This window comes from Ovis canadensis, chromosome 1, assembly GCF_042477335.2.
Source record: "Ovis canadensis isolate MfBH-ARS-UI-01 breed Bighorn chromosome 1, ARS-UI_OviCan_v2, whole genome shotgun sequence".
Lineage (NCBI taxonomy): Eukaryota > Metazoa > Chordata > Mammalia > Artiodactyla > Bovidae > Ovis > Ovis canadensis.
This window is the reverse complement of record NC_091245.1, coordinates 220,309,772-220,332,654: the sequence shown is the minus strand read 5'-3', so window position 1 is coordinate 220,332,654 and position 22,883 is coordinate 220,309,772. Positions and strand designations below refer to the sequence as shown.

General features: G+C 35.7%; 2 protein-coding genes across 26 annotated transcripts in view; one reads left to right on the top strand and one right to left on the bottom strand.

Moving 5' to 3' along the window:
* Positions 1–8,390, top strand: part of GPR160 (G protein-coupled receptor 160) — a 95,677-nt gene extending 87,287 nt beyond the window's left edge. For 2 of the 3 annotated variants that reach the window (XR_011250658.1, XR_011250654.1), the window contains 4 exons: positions 2,325–2,558; positions 3,696–3,853; positions 6,072–6,204; positions 7,323–8,387. The gene's annotated coding sequence lies outside the window, so the exon portion shown is untranslated. Of the gene's footprint in view, positions 1–2,324; positions 2,559–3,695; positions 3,854–6,071; positions 6,205–7,322 lie in introns of all 3 variants that reach the window. The other variant, XR_011250659.1, reaches the window with a different exon arrangement.
* Positions 1–22,883, bottom strand: part of PHC3 (polyhomeotic homolog 3) — a 72,731-nt gene that overhangs the window by 19,000 nt on the left and 30,848 nt on the right. For 13 of the 23 annotated variants that reach the window (XR_011250648.1, XR_011250585.1, XR_011250637.1 and 10 more), the window contains 4 exons: positions 20,244–20,490; positions 11,816–12,687; positions 7,335–7,488; positions 2,323–2,573 (listed from right to left, as the gene is read on the bottom strand). Coding sequence is in view for 14 of the 23 variants with exons in the window: in XM_069560420.1 (XP_069416521.1) it covers positions 2,323–2,573; positions 7,335–7,488; positions 11,816–12,687; positions 20,244–20,490 (1,524 nt within the window). In the remaining 9 variants the exon portion in view is untranslated. Of the gene's footprint in view, positions 1–2,322; positions 2,574–7,334; positions 7,489–11,480; positions 11,529–11,815; positions 12,688–20,243; positions 20,491–22,883 lie in introns of all 23 variants that reach the window. The other 10 variants (XR_011250647.1, XR_011250643.1, XR_011250570.1 and 7 more) reach the window with 1 other exon arrangement.

The following is a 22,883-nucleotide window of genomic DNA, read 5'->3' as shown; positions in this document are numbered from 1 at the left end:
TATGTAATTATGTCTCAAATAAAAATAGTGGAAATTATTGCTGAAAAAACCACTATTGAGTGCTGATGAGAGTATACACTTAGGGTATATGAATAAATTTAAATACTCTTCCAGAAAATGATTTGCCAATATATATCAAGAGTCTTATGAATACATATGTAATGTGATCTAACACCTATACTTCTGGGAATTTATGCTAAAGAAATAATATTTCAAATGTGGATAATTTACATACAAGAATATTCCTTTGAACAGCAAAAAAAATGGAAACCTAAATGTCCAACAGTATAGATGTCCCTCAGTATCTGCAGGGGATTGATTCCAGGATTCGACAGGGTGCAAAAAAACACCGATGCTCAAGTCCCTTATGTATAAATGGAGCGTTATTTGCATATAACCTATGCATTCTGCTGTGTGGTTTAAATCAGCAAGAATACTGGAATGGGTTGCCATTTCCTTCTCCAAGGGATCTTTCCAACCCAGGGATTGAACCCAAGTCCCCTGCATTGCAGGCAAATTCTTTACCACTTGAGTCACAGGGAAGCCCTTTAAATCATCTCTAGATTACTGATAATATCAAAAACAATGTAAATATGAAGTAAATAGCTGCCTGCGCATAATCAATTCAAGTTTTACTATTTGGAATTTTCTAGATTTCTTTTTTTTCTAGATTCTTGATCTACAATTGGGTTGACTCCCCAGTGTGAAACCTGTGGATATTTGGGGCGGGAAGTGGGGGGGAAGGAGCAACTGTAATTGAAGGATTATATAAATTATGACTGTCCAGAAAGTGAAATATTAGGTAACCTTTCAAAAGGTTTCCAAAGTACTATTAATCAAATGAGAAAATAAATATTCAAGCTATACTAAGCAAAAGAAGCTGATCTGTAAGGAATTCCCTGGCAGTCCAGTGGTTAGGATCCTGCACTTTCAATGCCAAGGACCTAAGTTCAGTCTCTGGTTGGGGAACTAAGATCTCACAAGAGGTAAGAAGAAAGGTGTGGTCAAAAAAATTTTTTTTAATTAAAAAAAAGGGAATCTGAACTACATATACAATTATAGTCCTGATCATACGAAAATATATATATTAAAATACATTTTGTGGTATTACTATTTGCTCTGTACATTTTCCAAATTTTCAGTGAAAAAATAATACATATTACTACATAGAACAGTTACACACATTTAGTCTTCACAGTAACCATAAGAGCAAAGTATCATCTCCATTTGCTGTATGAGCAAATGAATTTCAAAAAGGTTGAGTGGCCTGACAAAGGTTACACATTCAGCATATGGCAGAGCCAGGATCCAATCTCTGAGACCAGGGAGAAGAGACTGTTTCTCCACTCATTATATCAGAGGTTCTTAGATCCCAGTTTGGTTCTTAGATCCTACACACAGTAAACTGAAAACAAAGGCAACTGGCTGTAGTCAACTATCACTGTGCAGTCATAATACCCTACCTATGAATCTGAAAAATCAGATGCTTCAAAGGGCTTCAAAATACATAATTTTGTTTTCTCGTGTCTTTGTTTGGGGCTTTGATTTTGGCCATTTGTCTTGGTATATTTCCTAAGGAAAAATGTTCATTTCTAAACACAACATGTAATGTAGCTAACGTAGCTGTAACGTATAGCTAGTCTCAAATCAAATTACTTTTAGTGATAGGATACAGCATCTCAATTCTGATGTGTACATTTTGAAGCATTTATAAAATCTGATTGAAGCCTTAGATTTAAAAAATAATGAGAAAATATATTTGCTAATTAAAAACCATCAACTGGATAACTTCCGATGTGTAAGATCATTGGAAGTTACTATTTCCTGTATCCAAATTAAAGTTCTCAAGTATCACATTATACAAGAAACACCTTTTAAAAGAAAATAATACACTTCTGGTGTCATTTCAATCCCCTTAAAGGGGAAAAATTGAAAGTTTCCTTCAGAGTGAACATCTAATTGCCTTCTCTAAAAATTATTTAACTAATATCTTTATACCCTGAAACTGTTTGCTTCCACCTTACACATCTACATAGCTAGCATAAAATTCTTGAACTATTGATATATATGGAAATATACAAAGAATAGACAGAAAGAAATTCTTTTTTTTTTTGACCCCATGGTCTGTGGCCCTCCAGGCTTCTCTGTCCATGGGATTTCCCAGGCAAGAATACTGGAGTGCACTGCCATTTCCCTCTCCAGGGAGATTAATAACTTTTGAAGTTTTTTATTAGAGAAAATACATTAGAGACCAATAGATCATACATTTTAAAATTATGCTACGTGAATAATTTTGAAAATGCAAATTTGCTTGCTACTTACAGGAAATGGCTCCAATCCCTCCTGAATCACAAAACCTTCAATAACATGGGTCAAGATCTGTGGCTTTACAATAGCCTGTGGAGGTTTGTTTTCAACACTAGGTACGCTACTGGGCATAGATGTACTATTACTTCTTGTGGTAGCAGCTGGAAGTAAGAGCGGAGGTGGAGGAACAGAAACATGTGAAGGATCTGAAGGAGATTTAATTACTGAAGCACTGACTGATGCCACTGCAGGTAATTCTACTTGCTCTGGGGAAGAAAAAAAAAAAAGTCACTTTTTAAATCTGTACCATTCTGCCCAGGCAAATATGAAAGAAAACTGGAGAACATTAATAACAGTAACAGTTTAATGTCTTATGTTTTAAAACAAAATTCTGAGACCCTTATATTTATTATCTCCTCTCTCCACAATTCATGCTAATTCGCTTCAATAGTATCTGGCTCTTTGAGACCCTATGGACTGTAGCCCACCAGGCTTCTCTGTCCATGGGATTCTCCAGCTAAGAATACCAGAGTGGGTTGCCATTTCCTCCTCCAGGGGATCTTCCCAAGCCAGGGATCGAACCTGTACCTCTTGTGTCTCCTGCAGCGGCAGGTGGGTTCCTTACCAGTAGCACTACCTGGGAATCTCCACAATAACCTCATGAGATATGTACTACTATCCCCATTTACAGCGGAAGGCAACAACTTGCTCAAAGTTAGCATTCCAACTTTGGTTAAAAAGAACTGTCCCATAAGACATGAAAATGTTTTAGAATGTCAACTTTAGAATAATTATTTTTAAATTTTTTAAAATTTTAAGCTACAGTTATTAAATTTCCTGTGTTTCTATTCATATATTCCAAATGGTACTAGGGAGGGGAGAATATGCTTACGAAAAAAAGATCATGAAATTGATAGAATAAATAGAAATTATAATGAACTATACAGGGCATTACCTTTATTTCAAGTAATCCACAACCATGCACAAATGTTCTCTGCTGTTGCTATTTTTAACAAATCTTCAATGACACTGTACATATCAGTTTGTAGGAACACTGCAGTACCAGGCAATTGCAAAATGCTGGGCTAGTTCACTCTGATTTTTCCCAGGCAAGCTCCGAGGACCACAGTAAGACAGATCCATAGCCTACGACAGAGACTTTACCTACCCATTTGTTAGCACTGAACCTTTACTAAGCTGTACCAAAGTGGAGAGATGGAACCAGGTGATAGCCAGGAATACCAGTGAGTACAAGATGGCTGAGAGAAGTAACAACAACAACAAAAAAGGGGCATGTGGTAAAGATAATACCACTATTTACTGAGCACTTATGTGCCAGCACTTACATGTATAAATGTCTTTACACGTTGTAACACATTTAATCCTAGCTAGCCTACGGGTGCTGCTGCTGCTGCTGCTAAGTCACTTCAGTCATGTCTGACTCTGTGCGACCCCATAGACGGCAGCCCACTGGGCTCCTCTGTCCCTGGGATTCTCCAAGCAAGAATACTGGAGTGGGTTGCCATTTCCTTCTCCAAGCCTATGGGTAAGTACTGTTATTATCTCCATTTATAGATGTGGAGAAAAAAAAAAAAAGATTAACTTGCCTAAAGACATGTAGCTAGTAAGTAGTGGACCTGGGTTACTAACAGAGACAATGCTTTTAACTCCTATGGTAACTCCTCTCCACCATTAAGTATGAAAAGAATTGATATCACTATCAAAGATGGTCAAACATAGCCCAGTTAGGTACAGAAGAAAAATCCCTATTGAATAAAAATTTCAGAGACTTCTTTGGTGGTCCAGTGGTTAAAAATCCACCTGCCATTGCTGGGGACACAGGTTTGACCCCTGGCCCAGAAAGACCCCACATGCTGCAGGGCAACTAAGCCTGTGCACCACAACTGCTGAGCCTGAGCATCTTAGTCAATGCTCTGCAACATGAGAAGCCACTGCAAAGAGAAGTCCTTGTAACACAACAAAGAGTAGCCCCCACTCGCCACAACTAGAGGAAGCCCACAGGCAGCAATGAAGAACCAGCACAGCCAAAGATAAACAGATAAAAATTTCCACTAATGAAACAGTGCAGTGATAACTGGTAGTGTCAGAAAAGGAAAAGCTAATGGTTCACACCTAGTAACTTTGATGTAATTAATATTACTATATAGCTTATTTATCACAGCAATATTATATCCATAAATTAACCTTGTTCCACCAAATAATCCACCAGGATAAACTGTACTAGAAAACCTATTTAAAGTCACACAATCCCTCATTAAAAACTAAAAGTCAGCAGTAAATACTGATTTGCTTATTTCCAGGAACAAATACACAATTGTACACATGTATTACAAGACTGAAAAACTCCATAAAAATCCTATCCCACATACCTAATTTTCACATATACTGCTAGAGTAAAAGGGATAAAAGATAATTCTGAACAGGAACTGAAAAGCAACTTTTCTGTTGGAAGGGAAATACAAATCTATGGAGAGCTGAAAAATAAGAAAAATTTAATGTCCCCTTACAGGTGTATAGATACTGCATTAAGTATAATGTTTTTTCAGAAAATACTGCTTGGTATATATGTTCTAACTGATTTTTGGATCATATATACAAATAGACCTAAGTTTTGTTGAAAACTTATGAGTTACTGACTTTATGAAGAATGTTTACATGCCAGTTCATAATCAGCTGTTAAAATAAAAAACAAAACACAGTAGAACAAACGCAATTATTATCCTCTCTAGATTTAAGACAACTGTGAATCGAGAAACCCCAAGTTAACAGATAAAGACTTTGCCACAAGTTACTCTGCCTGTTTGTAGTTTCATTTCCTGGGTGAAACCAATGAGTTTGTTCTACTTTTTTATAGATGCTTTTTATTTTAATTTCCTTATTTTTGGCTGCACTGGGCCTTTGCTGCTTTGCGTGGCCTTCTCTAGTTGTGGTGAGTGCCAGTTTTCATTGCGGTGGCTTCTCTTACTACGAAGCACAGGCTCTAGGTGAGAGGCTTCTTTAGTTGTGGCCCACAGTCTCTAGAGTCCAGCCTCAGCAGCTGTGGTGCACAGGCTCAGCTGCTCCACCGTACGTGGAATCTTCCTGGATTAGGGATGGAACCTGTGTCTCCTACACTGGCAGGTGGATTCTTGTCCACTGTACCACCAGGGAAGTCCTTTATGGATGCTTTAAGAATTCTTAAAGACTTATGAAGACTCAATCCTGATGGAAACAAGTCCCTCTATTTTTATAGGTTAGTTTATTATATGATTTGATGAGCAATCTGTACTTGCTTTTCCCTCTCATATACTACAGAAAAGTAGTTAAGCATGAAGAAAATTAAAGGAAGATTCAAAAATTTATAGTTTACTGAGGCAATTTAGCCAGAGGAATATGTCTGGCAGGATCTCAGATTATATTTCTAAGGAAATATTGTGAAGATATTGTTGAGATTCAATACTTCCAAAGTATTTAAATTTTCTTGAGTACCATCAGTAATGCTTATTAGGCAACTGAATCACAGTCACAATGCAGGGTTAGTATCCAGTGATATATATTTCTGCCTTTAAATAAAAACTCCCAAGATATCTGCAGCAACATGAATCCATTTTCAGTATACAAAAACTACAAAGATTTAGTACTATAGGTAAGTTTCCTTAGATCTGTCTTTTGAGGTATTATTTTGAATAAGCAAAGGCAATGATACTGAATTTGTCTTAAATATTTTTCATAATTTTATTGACTAAATGTTTTTTGTTTTTCAGGAAGGAGAAAAAGTTGGAGTTAAATTGGTTTTCTAGCTCCTTGCTTTCTGGAGATTCACACTGGCAGTAAGAAATAAAAGCTAGAAAGAAGAGAAGGGTTAGAGATGTGGCACGCTGAAGGAGGAGAGGCTAAGTGAGTACCCCATTATAGTTTGTTTCTGTGCCTGATAACATTGGTTCCTCTCAACTAAACATGATCATGAAGGTGATGAGATATTCAACAGGACAGAATACTTACAACAAAGCCTGAATCAAGATTAGCATTATCTGGGTGAGGGGTCAGTAAACATTTTTATAAAAGACATATGTTCTCTGCAATGACCCCTTTGCTGTAGTAGTATAAAGGGAGCCATAGATAACATCTGAACAAATGAATGTGGCTACGTTGCACAGAATTTCACTTATGGACAATGAAATTTGAATTTAACATAATCTTCACATGACATGAATTAACTCTTTGATTTTTTTTTTTCTGAACGTTTAAAAATTTTAGAACTATCCTTGGCTTGTGGGCCATACCAAAACATGTAGCAGAAAGATCTGAAGCATGACCTATCATTTGCCACCCTGATCTAAATAAAATATTCAAAATTTAAAAAAAAAACGAACTCCTAACCCAGAATATATCTTTTTTAGGACTTAGATACTGGGCTATACATCATAATGTTTTAGTGAAGTACCTAGGATTCACAGTCACTTTGATAATGTGCAGAGAATAGAGAGGATTAACTTGAACTCATAAGTAGTTCTAAAGTAGTGAATAAGAATTTGAAGGTGTTAGGAATGTTTTAATCCATGTCTCTAGTAAGAATCAGAGTGGCTTAATTTAAGTACTATCCAGAAAGCAACACTTTTAAAAGCATTTACTCAATCTGAATCACAAGCAATTATGAGGAATGTCAGACATAACTTCAAATGCTTTGTGATTTTTGGACAGTGTAATTGAAATTTTCTAATAAACTGCCTTGTTCTAATTTTTATGCTAGAAATAGCTTGACAAATAAATCTGAAAGAGCATATGAAACACATCTGTACAAACTACTACAACTTCAAAGACTGAAACGTGTTTTTGATTTGGGCAGTTCCTCAATTGCTCTAATTGTTTTTCATCAAAAAAAGCTCTTGAATTCTAATCTATGTTTTGCTGCAATTTATTATATAATAAATTAGTTTAAGATCATCTCTGGTGGAAAAAAAATGAACTTTTTCCATTACTAACATTTGTCTAACAGAAATTTCCCCCAAATTTAGGCACCTCCTCACCTAACAAGGGATGTTCAGAAGTCAAATCTTCTCCCCTCCCCACAGTTATAGCTGCTGGAGACAGCGTGGGTGGCGGCGGCGTCCTATCCATCCGGACACAGTCTTCTGACTCTTCTGGCATTTCTTCTTCACAGACATCTTCTACTTGATAAACCTACGACGACAAACCACACTGCCTAAAAATGTCTGTGAGACATTTAATAAGGTGTTCCCAATTTAATTAACAAAATAAATTCTAAGTGTTTCAAAATGTAAAAGACAAAAAGACTATTTGATCTATTGAAAGAGAAGCTTTAAAATCATTCAAATGAAGTTTTTCATAATACTTGACGATTCATAATACCTGATGATATTTTTCACTGGAAGCAAGTTGTGGATCAGTACCTAAGTTATAAATCACTAAGGTTTTCCCAAAAGGTGATAGTTGAATCAGGAATTACTTTAAATTTTGTTAACTTTTGAAAATGTTTTGAATTTATACACTCAAATAACTATTTGGAGAGTTTAATAAAATTTCTATTAACTTTCAATTGTCATAAATCAAAACAGATACTAATATTTTTCAAAGCATGTTAGGTGAATCTCCAGAACGACACATATTATATAAAGAAATGTACTGCCTAAATGACTATATCCCAAGCTCTTCTTTACTGTATTTCTGTAAATTAAAGAGCAAATTTTGAAAAGTAATGCCTAAGAACCTACAAAATTGCATGTGATTACATTTTTAATCTTCTAATTGACTCAAGAATCTAATGAATTTTTATAAGCTAATTATCAAGTAAACAAAAAATATCTGTCCCTGGAATCTCACTCACACACACACACCCCATCCTAAGCCATTTGACCTATTACTTGTATTTCTTTAATATTGTTCCATACTTACAGAAGCAAGTTTTTACATTTCTGCCTTGTTATCCAATGGTAAAGATAATACTTGAGGAAAACAGACTCAAAAGCACTCTGAGAAGGAACTTTATAACTAAAAAATATGGAACCTACTATTGATTTTTATTAAAATTAAGGATGAATTTTCAATGTCCACTTGTAACAGACTGACACAAGTATTTTAATTTGTCCTCATTTTTACTGAACCATTGTTTTTGAAAGACAGGTTACTAAAAGCAAAGCCACAAAGCAATTTACCCCCCTTCTTTTCTGTACAAAGCTTATTACTTATGCTTATAAAAGTGAGTTAAGATAACTTACCTAAAGTGATTAATATTTCTAATGTCAAAAAAGTTTCAGTAACATTCACAAAAAATTTTTAATCAAACTATTGAAAAAGTTTGATGATTTGAAATTAAAAATGATCAAGATTTCTGAAATCAGCATAAACCATGTGTGAGAAAAAGGACTATGAAGTTTTACCTACAAAGGCATATCTAACAACAGCAATAGAATTTAAAAACCAAAAACAAAAAAACTCCTAATTTTTCAACTCTATTACGAAAAAAATTTCCCTTTTGTTTTAAAATTTTTAAATTCCTATTGTTACTGCTAATTTTATATAAATATAATATTCAGAGTTGTGATCTGAATCAGCTACTAAGTAGGCAACATTTTTTAAAAGTTATTTGCTCTCAACCCTGCATCTGAAAACCTGTTTCACCAGGAGAGAGTCCTTGCCTCGTGTTTGGATCCTCGGTAGTGAAAGCAGTCGTTGGTTATTGTACAGTGCAAGAATGATAGCTGCTATTATCTGTTCATGATAAATTTTCTTAAATGATGATAATGTCCAATATAAGGAAAGTCATCCAAAAATAAAGTCCTGGGGGTTAAAGTAAAAACAAAAAAAAACTTCTAGTGAGGGGCATCTGCTGCAGTGGTCATTACCTTAATTTGGAAGAGTGGTGGGGATGTTGATGCATAGGTAGTTACACAAGTAACAGTTTTATCAACTACACTAGTTCAGTTTATCTATGCAGCATTCCTTTATTAGATAATTACTCTTCTTACAAAGGGCATCTTTTCCTTAAGTGCTGAAAACTTTTTAATATTAATGCTGTCACAAGTTTTTCAAACAGCTACTACAATAGCTTTTAAGGAATCAAAGATCATGGAGATCATGCATAGAATTCTGATTTTTAAAAAAACAGGAAAAGAGTTTTAAAGGATTAAAAGAGGCAAATACAAATAGCATATTCTGAAATAATCCATATTCTGAAATAATCCATCAAACAATCCTATAAAATACTTTTCATTCTTTACAAGTAAGCCTAACTATACATACTTTATTCTAAATCTCCCACGTAAAGGCAAAATAAAGAATAAAAGAAGTAGGCAAAAACAGACCGGTCAGACACCTGGCACCATCAACATAAAAAACATAAGTACAATAACTAAAAGATTGAATAAAGCAAAGAAGTGAAGGTTTTGCTCACAAGATCATTTGGAAACTGTACATTACAATTTCTCTTTAGTTCATAACTATTCTATAACTAACAATGGCTGCCAAACTTACCTCAAAGTACATCAGCCTCATCTGTCACCCTTCCCTAAATAAACTGTGTAAAACATTTATTAGTTCTAAATTATCTACACTCATCATATCCTATTTATCATACCCAAATATCAATGAAAAATCTTTAAAAAAAATATTGATTTTACTTTGAAAATTCACACTTATGTTTGAAAGTTTCACATCTATTATTTAGAAGTAGATACCTATTATTTCTCTTTAGAAGTAAACATCTCTCTACCTTTAAACATTTGAAAAAACCTGGAAACTGTGAAGGAATAACTCATGAAGAAATCTGATGGTAAAAACATAGATTTGATAAAGGTAATAAGAGAAAAATACAGCAATGTAATAAATAGGCTATGGTACTCAAAAGTAAAAGAAAAGTAACATGGAAACATATATAGCAAATATAACCACACCAGTGATAGCAAAGAAAACTACTCTTCTCATGAAAAAAATTCCAAAAATTAAGTAACATAAATTTTAAGGAAAAAACACAAAATTAATAGAGGGCAGAAAATAACAAGATCTTAGATTTTTAGCTTTAATTTAAGGCAAGTGTTCTGTTTTTGATATTTCTATCCCCAACAGTCCAAGATTTGCCCTAACAAAAATAATTAGAAAAATAAAAGGCACAGAGAGGAACTTTATTTTTTACTTATTAAAAGCCAATCCACTGAACTAGAAATTGAGAACATAAATTCAAATTAAATCTGATTTCTCTGAAGGTACTGTACACCTTAAAGACTGTTTTTATCTTACATTATCCATTGTAAACTCTTCAAAATCCATTAAAAGAAAATACTGAAATGCAAACTTATTTCTAGATGTCAACTGTTACCTTTGCCAAGTTCTGTTCTGAATAAAAGTGGAATTCAACCTCTTCATGCTTATCAGTCAAAATGACAAGAATGAAGAATGTATAAATTTGTATCCTGAGAATCAAAATGTTGTCCATTAAGGAACAAACTTTGAAACTCTTTTCCTTTCTGAGCTAATGTTATTTTGTATTTAAGTTTTAAGATCTCTTCAGTGAGGTTTGATATAAATCTCCTTTGGGAATATTGTTTTCCTCAGTTATAAATTTGATCATTCTAACATTTAGAGACCTTATTTCAATTTTATTATAAATTATTTTATAAAAGTCCTTTACAGAATGTTTAAAAGACAAATGTTTTTACAGAATAATTTTCCTCTCTGGGCAATATGTGCCATTTTTATAGGTTTATTTTGATAAATTTCACCATAGTCTCAGTTATTCAAAACTTTTACTCCTCTCAATGAATTTTTTTATTCTCAGTATTCAACTCATCCTTTTTAGCTTTTTAAATGAGAAATATTTCAAGTATATGTTTTCCCTTAGTAGAAATTTAAAAATCAGAAGTTACAATTCAAAAGATGTTACAAAAAATGGTTACAAAAGAAAGTTATAAAAGATGGACTACAGTTAATGTTTCTTTGCAAAGCTGGATTCTTTCCTAGAATAACTTTTTTTTACAAAATTTTAATTATAAAATATAAGTTTACCAAAAAATTACATCATACAAGCATACCTCCACCTTGATGCAAAAGCCCCATAACGGCCTATAACTGCAGAATGCATACAACCAAAAAGGTTAGCTAGATAAACCATACGTTTAAGAACATACAAGCCAACAAAGGGATCTATGAAGGATAATCACCTTAAGAGAAAAAACTTTGTGCAGATGACACTGGTTCAAATGCATTCCCTTGGGGAAAAAAAATCAACTCTGTAAAGATAGCAGATGGATTTGTTTAAATAGTAATAAAATTAACGAGGGACTTTAATAACCATCACAAAGTATCAAGCATGCAACCATACTACAACAAATGGCATTTTTTTTGGCCCATATAGCATGTACGTCAGACACTGACAGATGGAAATTTCAAGCTTTTTAAATTCATAGGCATTTAGATCTAATGATAAAACACAACGTGGGAGAAAACTGTTTACTTTCAGTTCAGCAAGAAAGTCAAAGAGCTTCCAAGGGCTTACCACTGGTGGATCAACGGGTGCTGGTGGTTGTACTTGTAGGTTTACCGCAACAGTCTGTGGAGGAGGAAGAGTCTGAAATGGCAACTGGACCAAAGCTTCTGCAGCTGGAAGCTCCTCTTCAGACACCAAAGCATTCTGCACCAAAACCTGACCCTGGGACAGAATTTCAGGCTGCACTTGTAAAGATTGCATAGACTGCAGGGGCAGTGGTGGAATCTGAGCTGGAGGTGATGTCGACATCTGTGGAGGGGTTGCAATTGGGATTGGAGAGGACTGTAGGGCTGAATATTGCTGGTGTGATGTTGGAGACACAATCTGCTGACCTGGGGACACCAAGGTGGACTGCTGAACTGGACCAATGTGTACAACAGGGGAAGCTGGAAGTGGAAGGTGGGATGGAAGATTCAGCTGTGCTGTAGGCTGCACTTGATTAGCAGTGGACTGCTGCAAGTTTGACCCTGGCTGGAGAGCTGATGACACAAGAGGGTGTGGCTGAATAAGTGCTTGTGGATGAATAATTATAGTAGGAGACTGACTTGGTGAATGAGGTGGAGGAGGAGACACCACTACAGACTGCTGTGCTGACTGTGACTGGCTAGGAGACATTGCTAGAGGAGGGGGATGACTTTGAATTGGTGAACAATGCTGTGACTGGGCACTACTGGGAGCTGGAGGCAGGCCGTGGTTTTGGAGTGGTATACAGTGCTGGGAGGGCGCTGGGTCTTGAGTTGGACTTTGAAGTGTGATTGGCTGAATTTGTTGTTGCTGCTGTTGTAGTATCAGCTGATGATGGGAAACTTTGGGAGGTGGTGAATGAAGAGGAATCTGCTGATGTTTTATTAGAGGATGAGGCTGAATTGGAGGATATGACGCTACAAGAGAAAAAAATAACAATTAGTCTTTTTACATTACATAAATTTTAAAATAAATCTAGAGGAGGAAAGTTTTCACATCAGAAATCTATAACGAGTCTTCCGAATGATTTGAAAATGTAATGACAACTTTTCCTTGAAAAACTACATAATTTCATAAAATAAACGACACTGTGATAAGTTCCAAAAGAAAACTGCCTAAAACAACTGATATAAATCTGAATTTATACATGATTTATTCTTATTAAATTTTAAAGGTCATCAAATACTTCCAATGACTTTTAACAAAGTGTATCCACTTGAATCATTCTTTGGCAAGAAGAGCATAACTGAACAAGTATAATATCTTTATATTATACTATGATAACTCTAAAATCATAAAATAAAGACTGCATCCTTTTTAATCCATGTCTAAACATTCTTCCAGCTAACAGTCAATTACTTAAAAAACTTCCAAAATAAATTCCCAAATTTAAACCAAGATAAACAGTTGGTACTATTTGACCCAGAAAAATTTTTGTATAAAAAGTTAATTCATTTAAGCAAAACACGTGTGTAACTCCTACAGCACGATTAAATGAAATTTAACCATGGTGAAACGAAATTTCAGAGGCCATTCCAAATCTAGGAGAGCACTAGTTTTGCTTGAAGAAAAAATGATACCGTCAGTCATGCTGTCTAGATAAAGGATCTTGGTTTACTTCTCTTCTTCCCCACACTCACAGAACCCTACAGTAATCTGTAAGTAATAACATCAGTCCTTTCCACAAGGGAGTCACTCATAACAGGAAAAAAAGTATATATATACACACATATATATAAGAATTAGCAAAATCAAGTAATAAGTGGTTTCCACATCATTATGCCTCTTCTGTATACTGGTGCATATGTTTACATAGAGGGAGATGCTGATAAAGTCCTATCTAAATAATGGAAACTAGGTTCACTGGAAGATAAACTGGAAAGACTGCTTAATATTAATATCATGTATCAATTACCACATTTAAAACAAACCTAAGACAAAATTTTTTCTTAATTTCAGACTGTAACGCCTTTTATTTTTACACTGAACTACATTTGTGACAAAAACATTATCAAAAATTCTAACAACTTATTTCAATCTTTTTGCATTTGGTTATTATTTAAAATTCTGGAGATTCTTTAAAGAAATTAACATCTGATTAACATCTCAAGAAAGAAGCATTTAGAAGGTTTAACAAATACCCAAGCATTGTTGAAACCAAAATGGAAATTAGATAATAATCTTCATATAACTAGACTAGCATTTCTTCATGTAACTAGACTAGCATTTCAAACTAAGACTGAAAATTTTACATCACCACCTTATAAATGTGTTGGTAAACACATCTTGGCTTTCTGTAGAGTACCTTTCCACAGAGGGGCTTAAGATGCTTTCACATAATTTTCTTTTGTACTTACAAAATGCCTGTGGAATAGTTATTATTATTGCCCTTTTACAGCTAAGGAAATAGAGGTTTAGAGGTGAGCATAATAGCAAAGGCCCACTTTACTTCAATTTTTTAAGTTATAATTAAGATTTACCATATTCTTGAAATACAATGGAGACTATACACAGGAATAAAAAGTCTCTCTGTGCTCTAGCAAGTAAGCAAACTTTGTTTTCTAGAGCTGGTAATTCACTGGAGTAATAGTTATCTTTTCACCTAAATTAAACTTTTCTTTGATCAGACATCAGAATGTGTCTATATATTTTATATTAGTCCTAAGTCCAACTGACAAGCACATATACTATAGAATAACTGTGAGGATACCTTAAACAATACTTCTGTATAAGAAAAGTCTCAGTGCTCAGGAGAATATGACATTTGTTAATTTTTCTTATTTCAACAAACACTTTAGTATTGTCAGGTAGTCTACATACAAAGTAGAACCTTTTATTATCACAAATAACTGTATTATTGTAAATTATTAAATATATCATTTCATTCCATAGTTACTACAACCCCATGAGGTAAGACAGGTATTCTACGAATCCAATATATTTCAGGTGAAGAAACTTTCACTAGTCAAGTGACTTGCCTGCAATCACCTAGCTATTAAGGGGCAGCACTGGGTATAAAAGAAGCCACAGTCCTAGCTGAGTCTGGGTTCCAACTATGGTCCAAATGTTTGTGTCCCACAAAATTCATATGTTCAATTCCTCTTTATGTGACTGTATTTGGTAATGGGGCCTCTAAGGAAGTAATATACAGTTAAATGAGGTCAACGGGCAAGACCCTGACCCAACAGGAAAACCTGCTATCCTCTTCTCACACTCAGAAGGAAGACCACGTGAGGACATCAAGATGGCAGCCACCTGCACGCCTGGGAGAAAGCACTCACCAAAGACCAAAGGCCGCCAGCTTTTGATCCTGAGCTTTCCATCCTCCAGATCTGTGAGAAGATCAATTTCTGTTGTTTAAGCTACCTAGTCTACGGTATTGTTTAATGGCAATCTAAGCAGACTAATTAGGCTTTCATTAAGTCCTTCTACATACTTCATTAATATCTGCAAACAAGCATATTTTTAAAACTAGATTAATTTCATAAAAGCTCTAAAAACTGCTACTAAAAAACTTGAGTTCCAATACAGCTCATGATAATTTCCAGATATTTGGTTAAAATTTGCCTATATTTTATATATTAAGAAAAGGATTAATAAATATCAAGCAGGAATTCCACTCTCAAGAAATGGTAAAGAAAAGTAAATGATTTTAGCACCCTAGAAATGTATGTAAGGAAATAATAAACACATCTATTATAATAAATATTGGGCTGTACATTATGTTAGAACACAAGTAGATTTTTTAATATTTGAAAGTGACCTATAAGAGCGAACATTTTTCCAACTGAAGAAAAGGACAAATTACCAAATCAAGAACCTAAAAAAAAAATTTTAGCTTCAGACTAATACCCCACCAGCAAGAGGAGAAGACCCAAAAGGGCAGAAAAATTGTAACTGCTGCCTTGCCAACTTAGAACCAGGTATTAGGGGGTTCGAAGGGACTGAAAATCAAAAAGTGAATCTCTTTGCTTGAACTAACCCTGACAGACTTTGTACCTTTCTCTTTGGAAGGAAATTAACCTACCCTCCATTTAAACTATAGAAATCAGTAGAAATTTTCCCCTGAGCAGTCATTCCAAGCACAGTGAGTCACTGCCTCTCCACACTAACTCCTTCTATCAACACTGGCCAGGGAATTACCAGGCAGTCCAGTGGATAGGACTCTGTGCTTTCACTGCCGAAGGCACCATCCAAGGTTCAACCCTTGGTCAGGGAACTGAAATTCCACAAGCCATGCGGTGTGGCCAAAAATAACCAAAAAACAAAACACTGGCCAGGGGCAGGTATGAGACTAAGAATGCTCTAAACAATACAGAACAAAAATCCTGTTACCAGGCCATAGAGACAGCAGGACTGGGCATCCAGATGTTTATAAAGAAGACTTCACAGGTAACCACACTATCAATGGATTATTTTTACATTTTAACAAGATCTTGAGATCATGTCATATAGAGAAAGTTGACAATATTAGCACAGAGGAAATATGAAAAGAGAAGCAGGTTTAGATGGAGGAAAAGCAACCTTCAGCAGTGTATTAATAAAATGAAACTTTAAGAAGTAATGCACAGAGGGCGGTTCAAGATGATGGAACAGAAGGACGTGTGCTCAACTCCTCCTGCGAGAGCACCAAAATCAAAGAGCAACTAGCTGTTGAACAACCATCAACAGAAGGACACGTCAAAAAAATATACCTCGTGTCCGAAGAAAAAGAAGCCGCAGCAAGATGGTAGGAGGGGTGCAATTGCAATCAAATCAAATCCTGTAACTGCCAGGTGGGTGACCCACAGACTGAAGAAGAGAAATATCAAAGACGTTCTCACACTATTGTGAAGATTCTGAACCCCATGTCAGGTTTCCCAGCCTGAGGATCCAACAAAGGAACTGGGAATCCCCAGGGAATCTGGCCTTGAGGGCCAGTGGGATTTGATTAGAGCACTTCCAGAGTACTGAGGGAAACAGACTCCAGTCTTGAAGGGCACAAACAAAATTCTGCATGCACCAAGACCCAGAGGAGAGGAGCACTGACCCCACAGAAGACCAAAATCAAAACTACCTGCTAGTGTTGAAGGGTCTCCTGTGGAGGCATGGGTGAGCAGGGGCTCACCACAGGCAGAGGCACTGCAAAGTACTCACTGGCATAAACCCTCTTGGAATTTGCCATTAACCCTACCACAGAGCCCACACACTCCAGGGCTGCTGGGTCACCTCAGGCCAAACAACTACCAGGGAGGGAGAACAACCCCACCCATCAGCAGATAATTGGATTAAAGCTTTATTGAGCAAGGCTCTGCCCACCAGAGTAAGACCCAATTTTTCCCATGCCAGTCCCTCCCATCAAGCAGCTTACACAAGCCTCTTAGCCTCTTCCATTAGAGGGCAGACAGAAGCAGCAGTAAGTAGTAGTCTCATAGCAGCTAAAACAAAAACCATATGACAGAAAGTTAATCAGCAAGAAAAAGCAGAAAGTTATGTCTCAGATGAAGAAACAAGATAAAACCCCAGAGAAACAACTCAATGAAGTGGAGACAGGCAACCTTCCAGAAAAAGAATTCAGAATAATGGTAGTGAAGATGATCCAGGATCTCAGGAAAAGAGTGGAGGCAAAGATTGAGGAGATGTAAGAAATGTTTGCCACAGACCTGGAAGAGCTAAAGAACAGGGATGAATACTACACTAGAAAGAACCTACAGCAGAATAACTGAGGCAGAAAAACAGGTAAACGATCTGGACAGCAGAAATGGTGAAGATCACTGCTGCAAAACAAAATATAGAAAAAAGAATGAAAAGAAGTGAAGATGCCCTAAGAGACCTCTTCGACAACATTAAATGCACCAACACTCGAATTTTAGGGGTCCCAGAAGGAGAGAGAGAGAAAATGTTTGAAGGGATAATAGCTGAAAACTTCCCTAACATTGGAAAGGAAATAGTCAATCAATTCCAGGAACCACAGAGTCCCAGTAAGGGTAAACCCAAGGAGAAACACCCCAGTACACACAGTAATCAAACTGACAAAAATTAAACAGAGATAAAATATTAAAAGCAACAAGGGAAAACAACAAATAACATACAAGGGAACTCCCATCACGCTATCAGCTGATTTCTTAACAGAAACTCCACAAGCCAAAAGGGAATGGCATGATTATTTCAAGTGATGAATGGTAAGAACCTAAAACCAAGAATATTCTACCCAGTAAGACTCACCTTCAGACTTTATGGAGAAATCAAAAGCTTTCCAGACAGACAAAAGTTAAGAGAATTCAGCACCACCAAAAGCAGCTTTACAACAAATGCTAAAGGAACTAACTTCTCTAGGTAGGAAACAAAAAACAAGGAAAAGAAACCCAAGACAATAAAGAAAACAGGATCATACATATTGATAATTACCCTAAATGCAAATGGATTAAACGTACCAACCAAAAGACACAGACTGGCTGAGTGGATGAAAACACGTACATGTATGCACTGCCACTTACCACATCACTCTGCTTGACCCCCCAAATTGTATGTAATTATTTTATACTGTTAAGCTAATCATGTTCCTATTATAGCTTCAACTGTCATTATCTTTTATTTTTTGTCTGGCTATTGATCCTGAAAGCTGATGAATATCTTTTACTATTGTGATTACGTAACTGTTATTCATTTAATATCATTGTATCATGATTGGTCAACAGAAAAATAGAACTCTGTATCACCAAAACTAGGATCTAATAGAAAACCTTGTAATCACTTTTTAAAATGCAGATGCATTATCAGAATTATCTTGAAATTTTTTGAAAAATACAAATGCTCAAGTATTGCTTTTTTTCTCCAGAGCTCCAGATATATCTCCAATGAGCAATCATGTTTAAAAATAACTGGACTCTATGCTGATCTTTTCTTTTTATCTGGTCAGTTTCACTTTCTTCTATTTCATATTCAATGCTCCCATTTCATTCAGTTTATGTTCTCCAATTTCTCCATCTCTTTTTTACATTGTCTCTCAAGCCTTTATCAAGTGTAGTAGAAAAGCTTTTGTCTATGTATAAATATGTATAATATATTTTACAAAATTTATGAATTTTTGTCTAAGTAAAAAAATTATGACATTTTGATTCCACTTGTTTGACTTAGTATGAACAGAATGCTAGATTTCTAATTAAAAAATAGATATGCAACAAGCAACAAAGGTTTACTGTATGGTCAAGGGAACTATAGATAATATCTTGTAATAACCTATGATAGAAAATAATTTCAAAAATAATATATGTGTATAACTGAATCACCTTGCTCTGCACCTAAAACATTGTAAGCTAACTATACTTTAGTAAAATATATATATTATAAAAAGTAATGCATAATTATAAAAGGATAGAAAGAAGAAACTTACCTGATGAGGTTGGATCATAGGAAGATTTTTTTTTTTTTGGTAACATATATGAAGTGCCTAGCTCAGTGCATGACACACAGACACATTTTCAATAAACAAATTAAACTGGTATAAAAACATATGTAGCTATCCCACTCCAGTACTCTTGCCTGGAAAATCCCACGGATGAAAGAACCTGGTAGGCTATAGTTCACAGGGTTGCAAAGAGTCAGACACGACTGAGTGACTTCACTACCACTATCACCAGATATATTAAGAATAGGAGAGATCTAAGTAGGCTTAAGAAGTAAAAGAAAGGATCAAGCATGAGGCAGACACAAGCTGCTCTAACTATGAAAGAAGGTCAGGAACCAGTTTAAAAAAAATGCAATCAATGACACAAGGAAATAGTGCTAACTTTAAAGCAGAAAGCAGATAATTCCTTATCCTACTAGAATTGAAGAAAGCTCAAAACTGAGAAATTCTGAGATGAACAGAAGACATGATAAGGAAACTCACTCTGCACAGCCCTGACCCTTTCAGCGTAAGAACCATGAAGGAAGATTATCTGTAGATGGCAAAGGGCACAGACATGGGTTTCAAAGGCTGACAAGAATGAAAACAACTTGGTTGGTTCCCTGACATCTTCCTCTCAAAGATGAAATCAAAGATGGAAAAAGAGCAATATGGTGAGGAAAATAATTATGCATAATCCTTATTTTTGGAAAGTGATAAATTCCTCCCACTAGTCACAACTTTAAAGAAAAATATATACTTGCTTTTTAAAAAAGCTTTTAATTTTGGACAAGTAAAGCATATTAGATAAACCACAGGCAAATTTTTTTTTAAAGCTAACAGGTTTTATCTATATAACAGGAGACTAGCACACAATGAAGATGTTAATCAAACGTCAACTGACCAAAAAAATCTATTACAATGCTTCAACTGTTGGGCTCTTCTTTTTTCAAGCTATACTATTGAAACATTCTTTTGTTAACTTACAAAATTCACACTTTATAATGTTTTAAAAGTATTCTTGTTCAAGTAACGGATATCTTTTGTTTTGCTCCTCCTGTGAAGAAAATGAATAATGCAACTATTTTCAACAAAAGTTTTTCCCACCTGGTGCTATTAACTGGTGAATACTTGATGTCCGGGTGACAGCTGTGCTTCGGGATTCCAGACTTGGACTTTCTCCTTTCTTATTACTTTCTGGAGAAGGATCTCGTTGGCTGATTTTAGAACTGGTCACTGTTGTTTTGTTATGACAAATTGTCAATGACTGAGTTTGACTAGTACTTTTTGGCGGACCATTTTGTGAGCTAGATAATACACCCAGCTTCTGGCTGCGTAATGTTAAATTCTGAACCTAAGAACCACACAACAAAAAACAAGGATGAAACAGATGGTATTAATTGATGTGGTAATCACTACCATTATAACAATGACAACATATTTATATTGTGCTTTTTTATACATAAAGTTCCAAATACATGAAACAACTAATTAACCCTGAAGGAAACGGGAGTTGTTATTCTAATTAATCATACCTTAAAGATTATGTGGCGATTTTTTTAAAAGACATGAAGGAAAAGAATCATTAAGAACTAAATAAAAATAGAATATATATACATATTGCAAAAGAACTATGAATAGGAGGAAATTACCCTGTAACACGCTGCATTTTAAAGTTACCAGGTCAGAGACAGTCAAAGGGAAGGAGAAACAGGAGGAGCATTCCAGGCAAAGGGGAAAACTTGAGCCAAGCTGCAGAGGTGGGAAAGCCCAGGACGCAGAGGGAAGAGTGAGCAGTTCCTTCAACTTCACTCTTGAGTTCTCCACGTCAGCACTGAGAAACATTTCAAGCCTACAAACCCCTCATAAACTTGTGAGAAATTACTACACACAATTAGGGGAGTGTGAATACAATATTGCTATCTTAATAAAGATCAGAAAAGAGATAACAAAAAAGTTACTAGGTCTACAGAGACTATCTATTATCTCTATAGACCTAGAAACTTTTTTACTATATATATATAAAATAATAGATACAAGATCATAAGGGAACACCAACCCTCTAAGAAAACAAATTCATGAAATCAAACCCACTGTGACAATTACTAAAAGCATTTCCATCAACTAACTTTAAAGAGTTAAGAGATTTTGTTGGGATGGTTATGAAACACTCATTTGCCTTTGAGAACTAGATCTCACTAACTGAAGAGACTGTGCATGGCATTGAAATGCTTTACTGTGATGACTCCTATCTGTGCTGCGCTCAGATAGTTGTGTCCCACTTTTGGCGACCCCCTCAACTATAGCCCACCAGGCTCCTCTGTCCTTTGGATTCTTCAGGCAAGAATACTGAAGTGGGTTGCCACGCCCTCCTCCTGGGGATCTTCCCAAACCAGGATCGATCCCAAGCCTCCCACACTGCAGGTGGAGCCCCACAGAGGCCTGACTCCTGTAGACGCCAGGGCTTCTACACACACTGCCAGTCGGGATGGTGGCAGAGATGATCCCAACTGCTCTCATCTGAGGTTTACGACATTTTAAAACAGTGAGACAGAAAATGCCTCTTCTGGACGTCTAACTTTTTGCCTCTCTGGAATGAACGCACCAAATACATTAATGCTAGGAAGGGAAACTGAAGTAAAAGAGATTTTAGGGTGACAAATATACGGCTGCTCTATGAATGTTCTTCAGTTTCATGTGTGTTTGGTCCCTACACCAGTACCACTAACTGATGCTCTATACCTTCTCTTTCCAAGTGCCAATGCAGTGTTCAGCCAACAGCAGACGCTGAATAAATGTTTACTTCAGCGCAGCTGAAATTTTAGTCAGTTCTAAGTTACTGAAAGAATTTTCTAAGTGAGACCATATGGAGCATCTTCTCTGATTTTTGTCAAATATTTCACAGCAATGTAAACACACTAAATCACTGCTGTATTACTGAAATTTAATGCAAAAATAAAATATGCTAAAATCTAGATTTCTCAGCTTGCCACTCAAAGTCCTCCACTGTCTGGGCCTAAATCGCTTTGAGCCCCTTTTTCCACTATTTCAGTTCACAATCCTCATTTTCTAGCCAAACTGTTCTGCTAATCCTTCTTCAAACACACCTTACACTGTCTTCATTTAGAGCCCTCGTTCAAATTCCCCTTGCCTCAACACGGTCTCCCGAAGTCCAACACACTGCTCAAGACCAGTTAAATTTCTACTCATTCTCCCAAAGAAACCTCTCCGTGTCTCTGGTTAGAAATCATTTATCTTCCTGTCTATACATTTCCCATAGAATTTGGATCATACTGGCCTGTACCACTGACAAGGGTCTAGCTTATTTTAGAATTAATAATGTCTGTGTCTGTGACATACTGAGGCTCTGAGTGGCAGGCTCTCACCTCTGACATTCATTTTTTTAATCCCCACAGTTCTGGCTGCAGACGTAACAGAAACTACACAAGTCTGAGGCATTTTCCAATATGTGATTCTGAAATATGTATGACATGAATTTTGTTAAGCATCTTGTTCTATTTATAGTTTAAGCTAACACTAAAATCTGTTCATGTTTAACCAAAAAAAATCTCAACAAATGTCTAGCAGAGGAATATTAAAATCTCTCAGGAAGCAAGGGAAAAAATCATAAAATTTAACATGTGCCATAGATAATACATAAAGTGGACCACCTAATGATGATATTCAAAGGCTGAATTATAGCCTGAAAAACAAAACTTTTCAAATTAAAAGAATATTCAAAGCAAA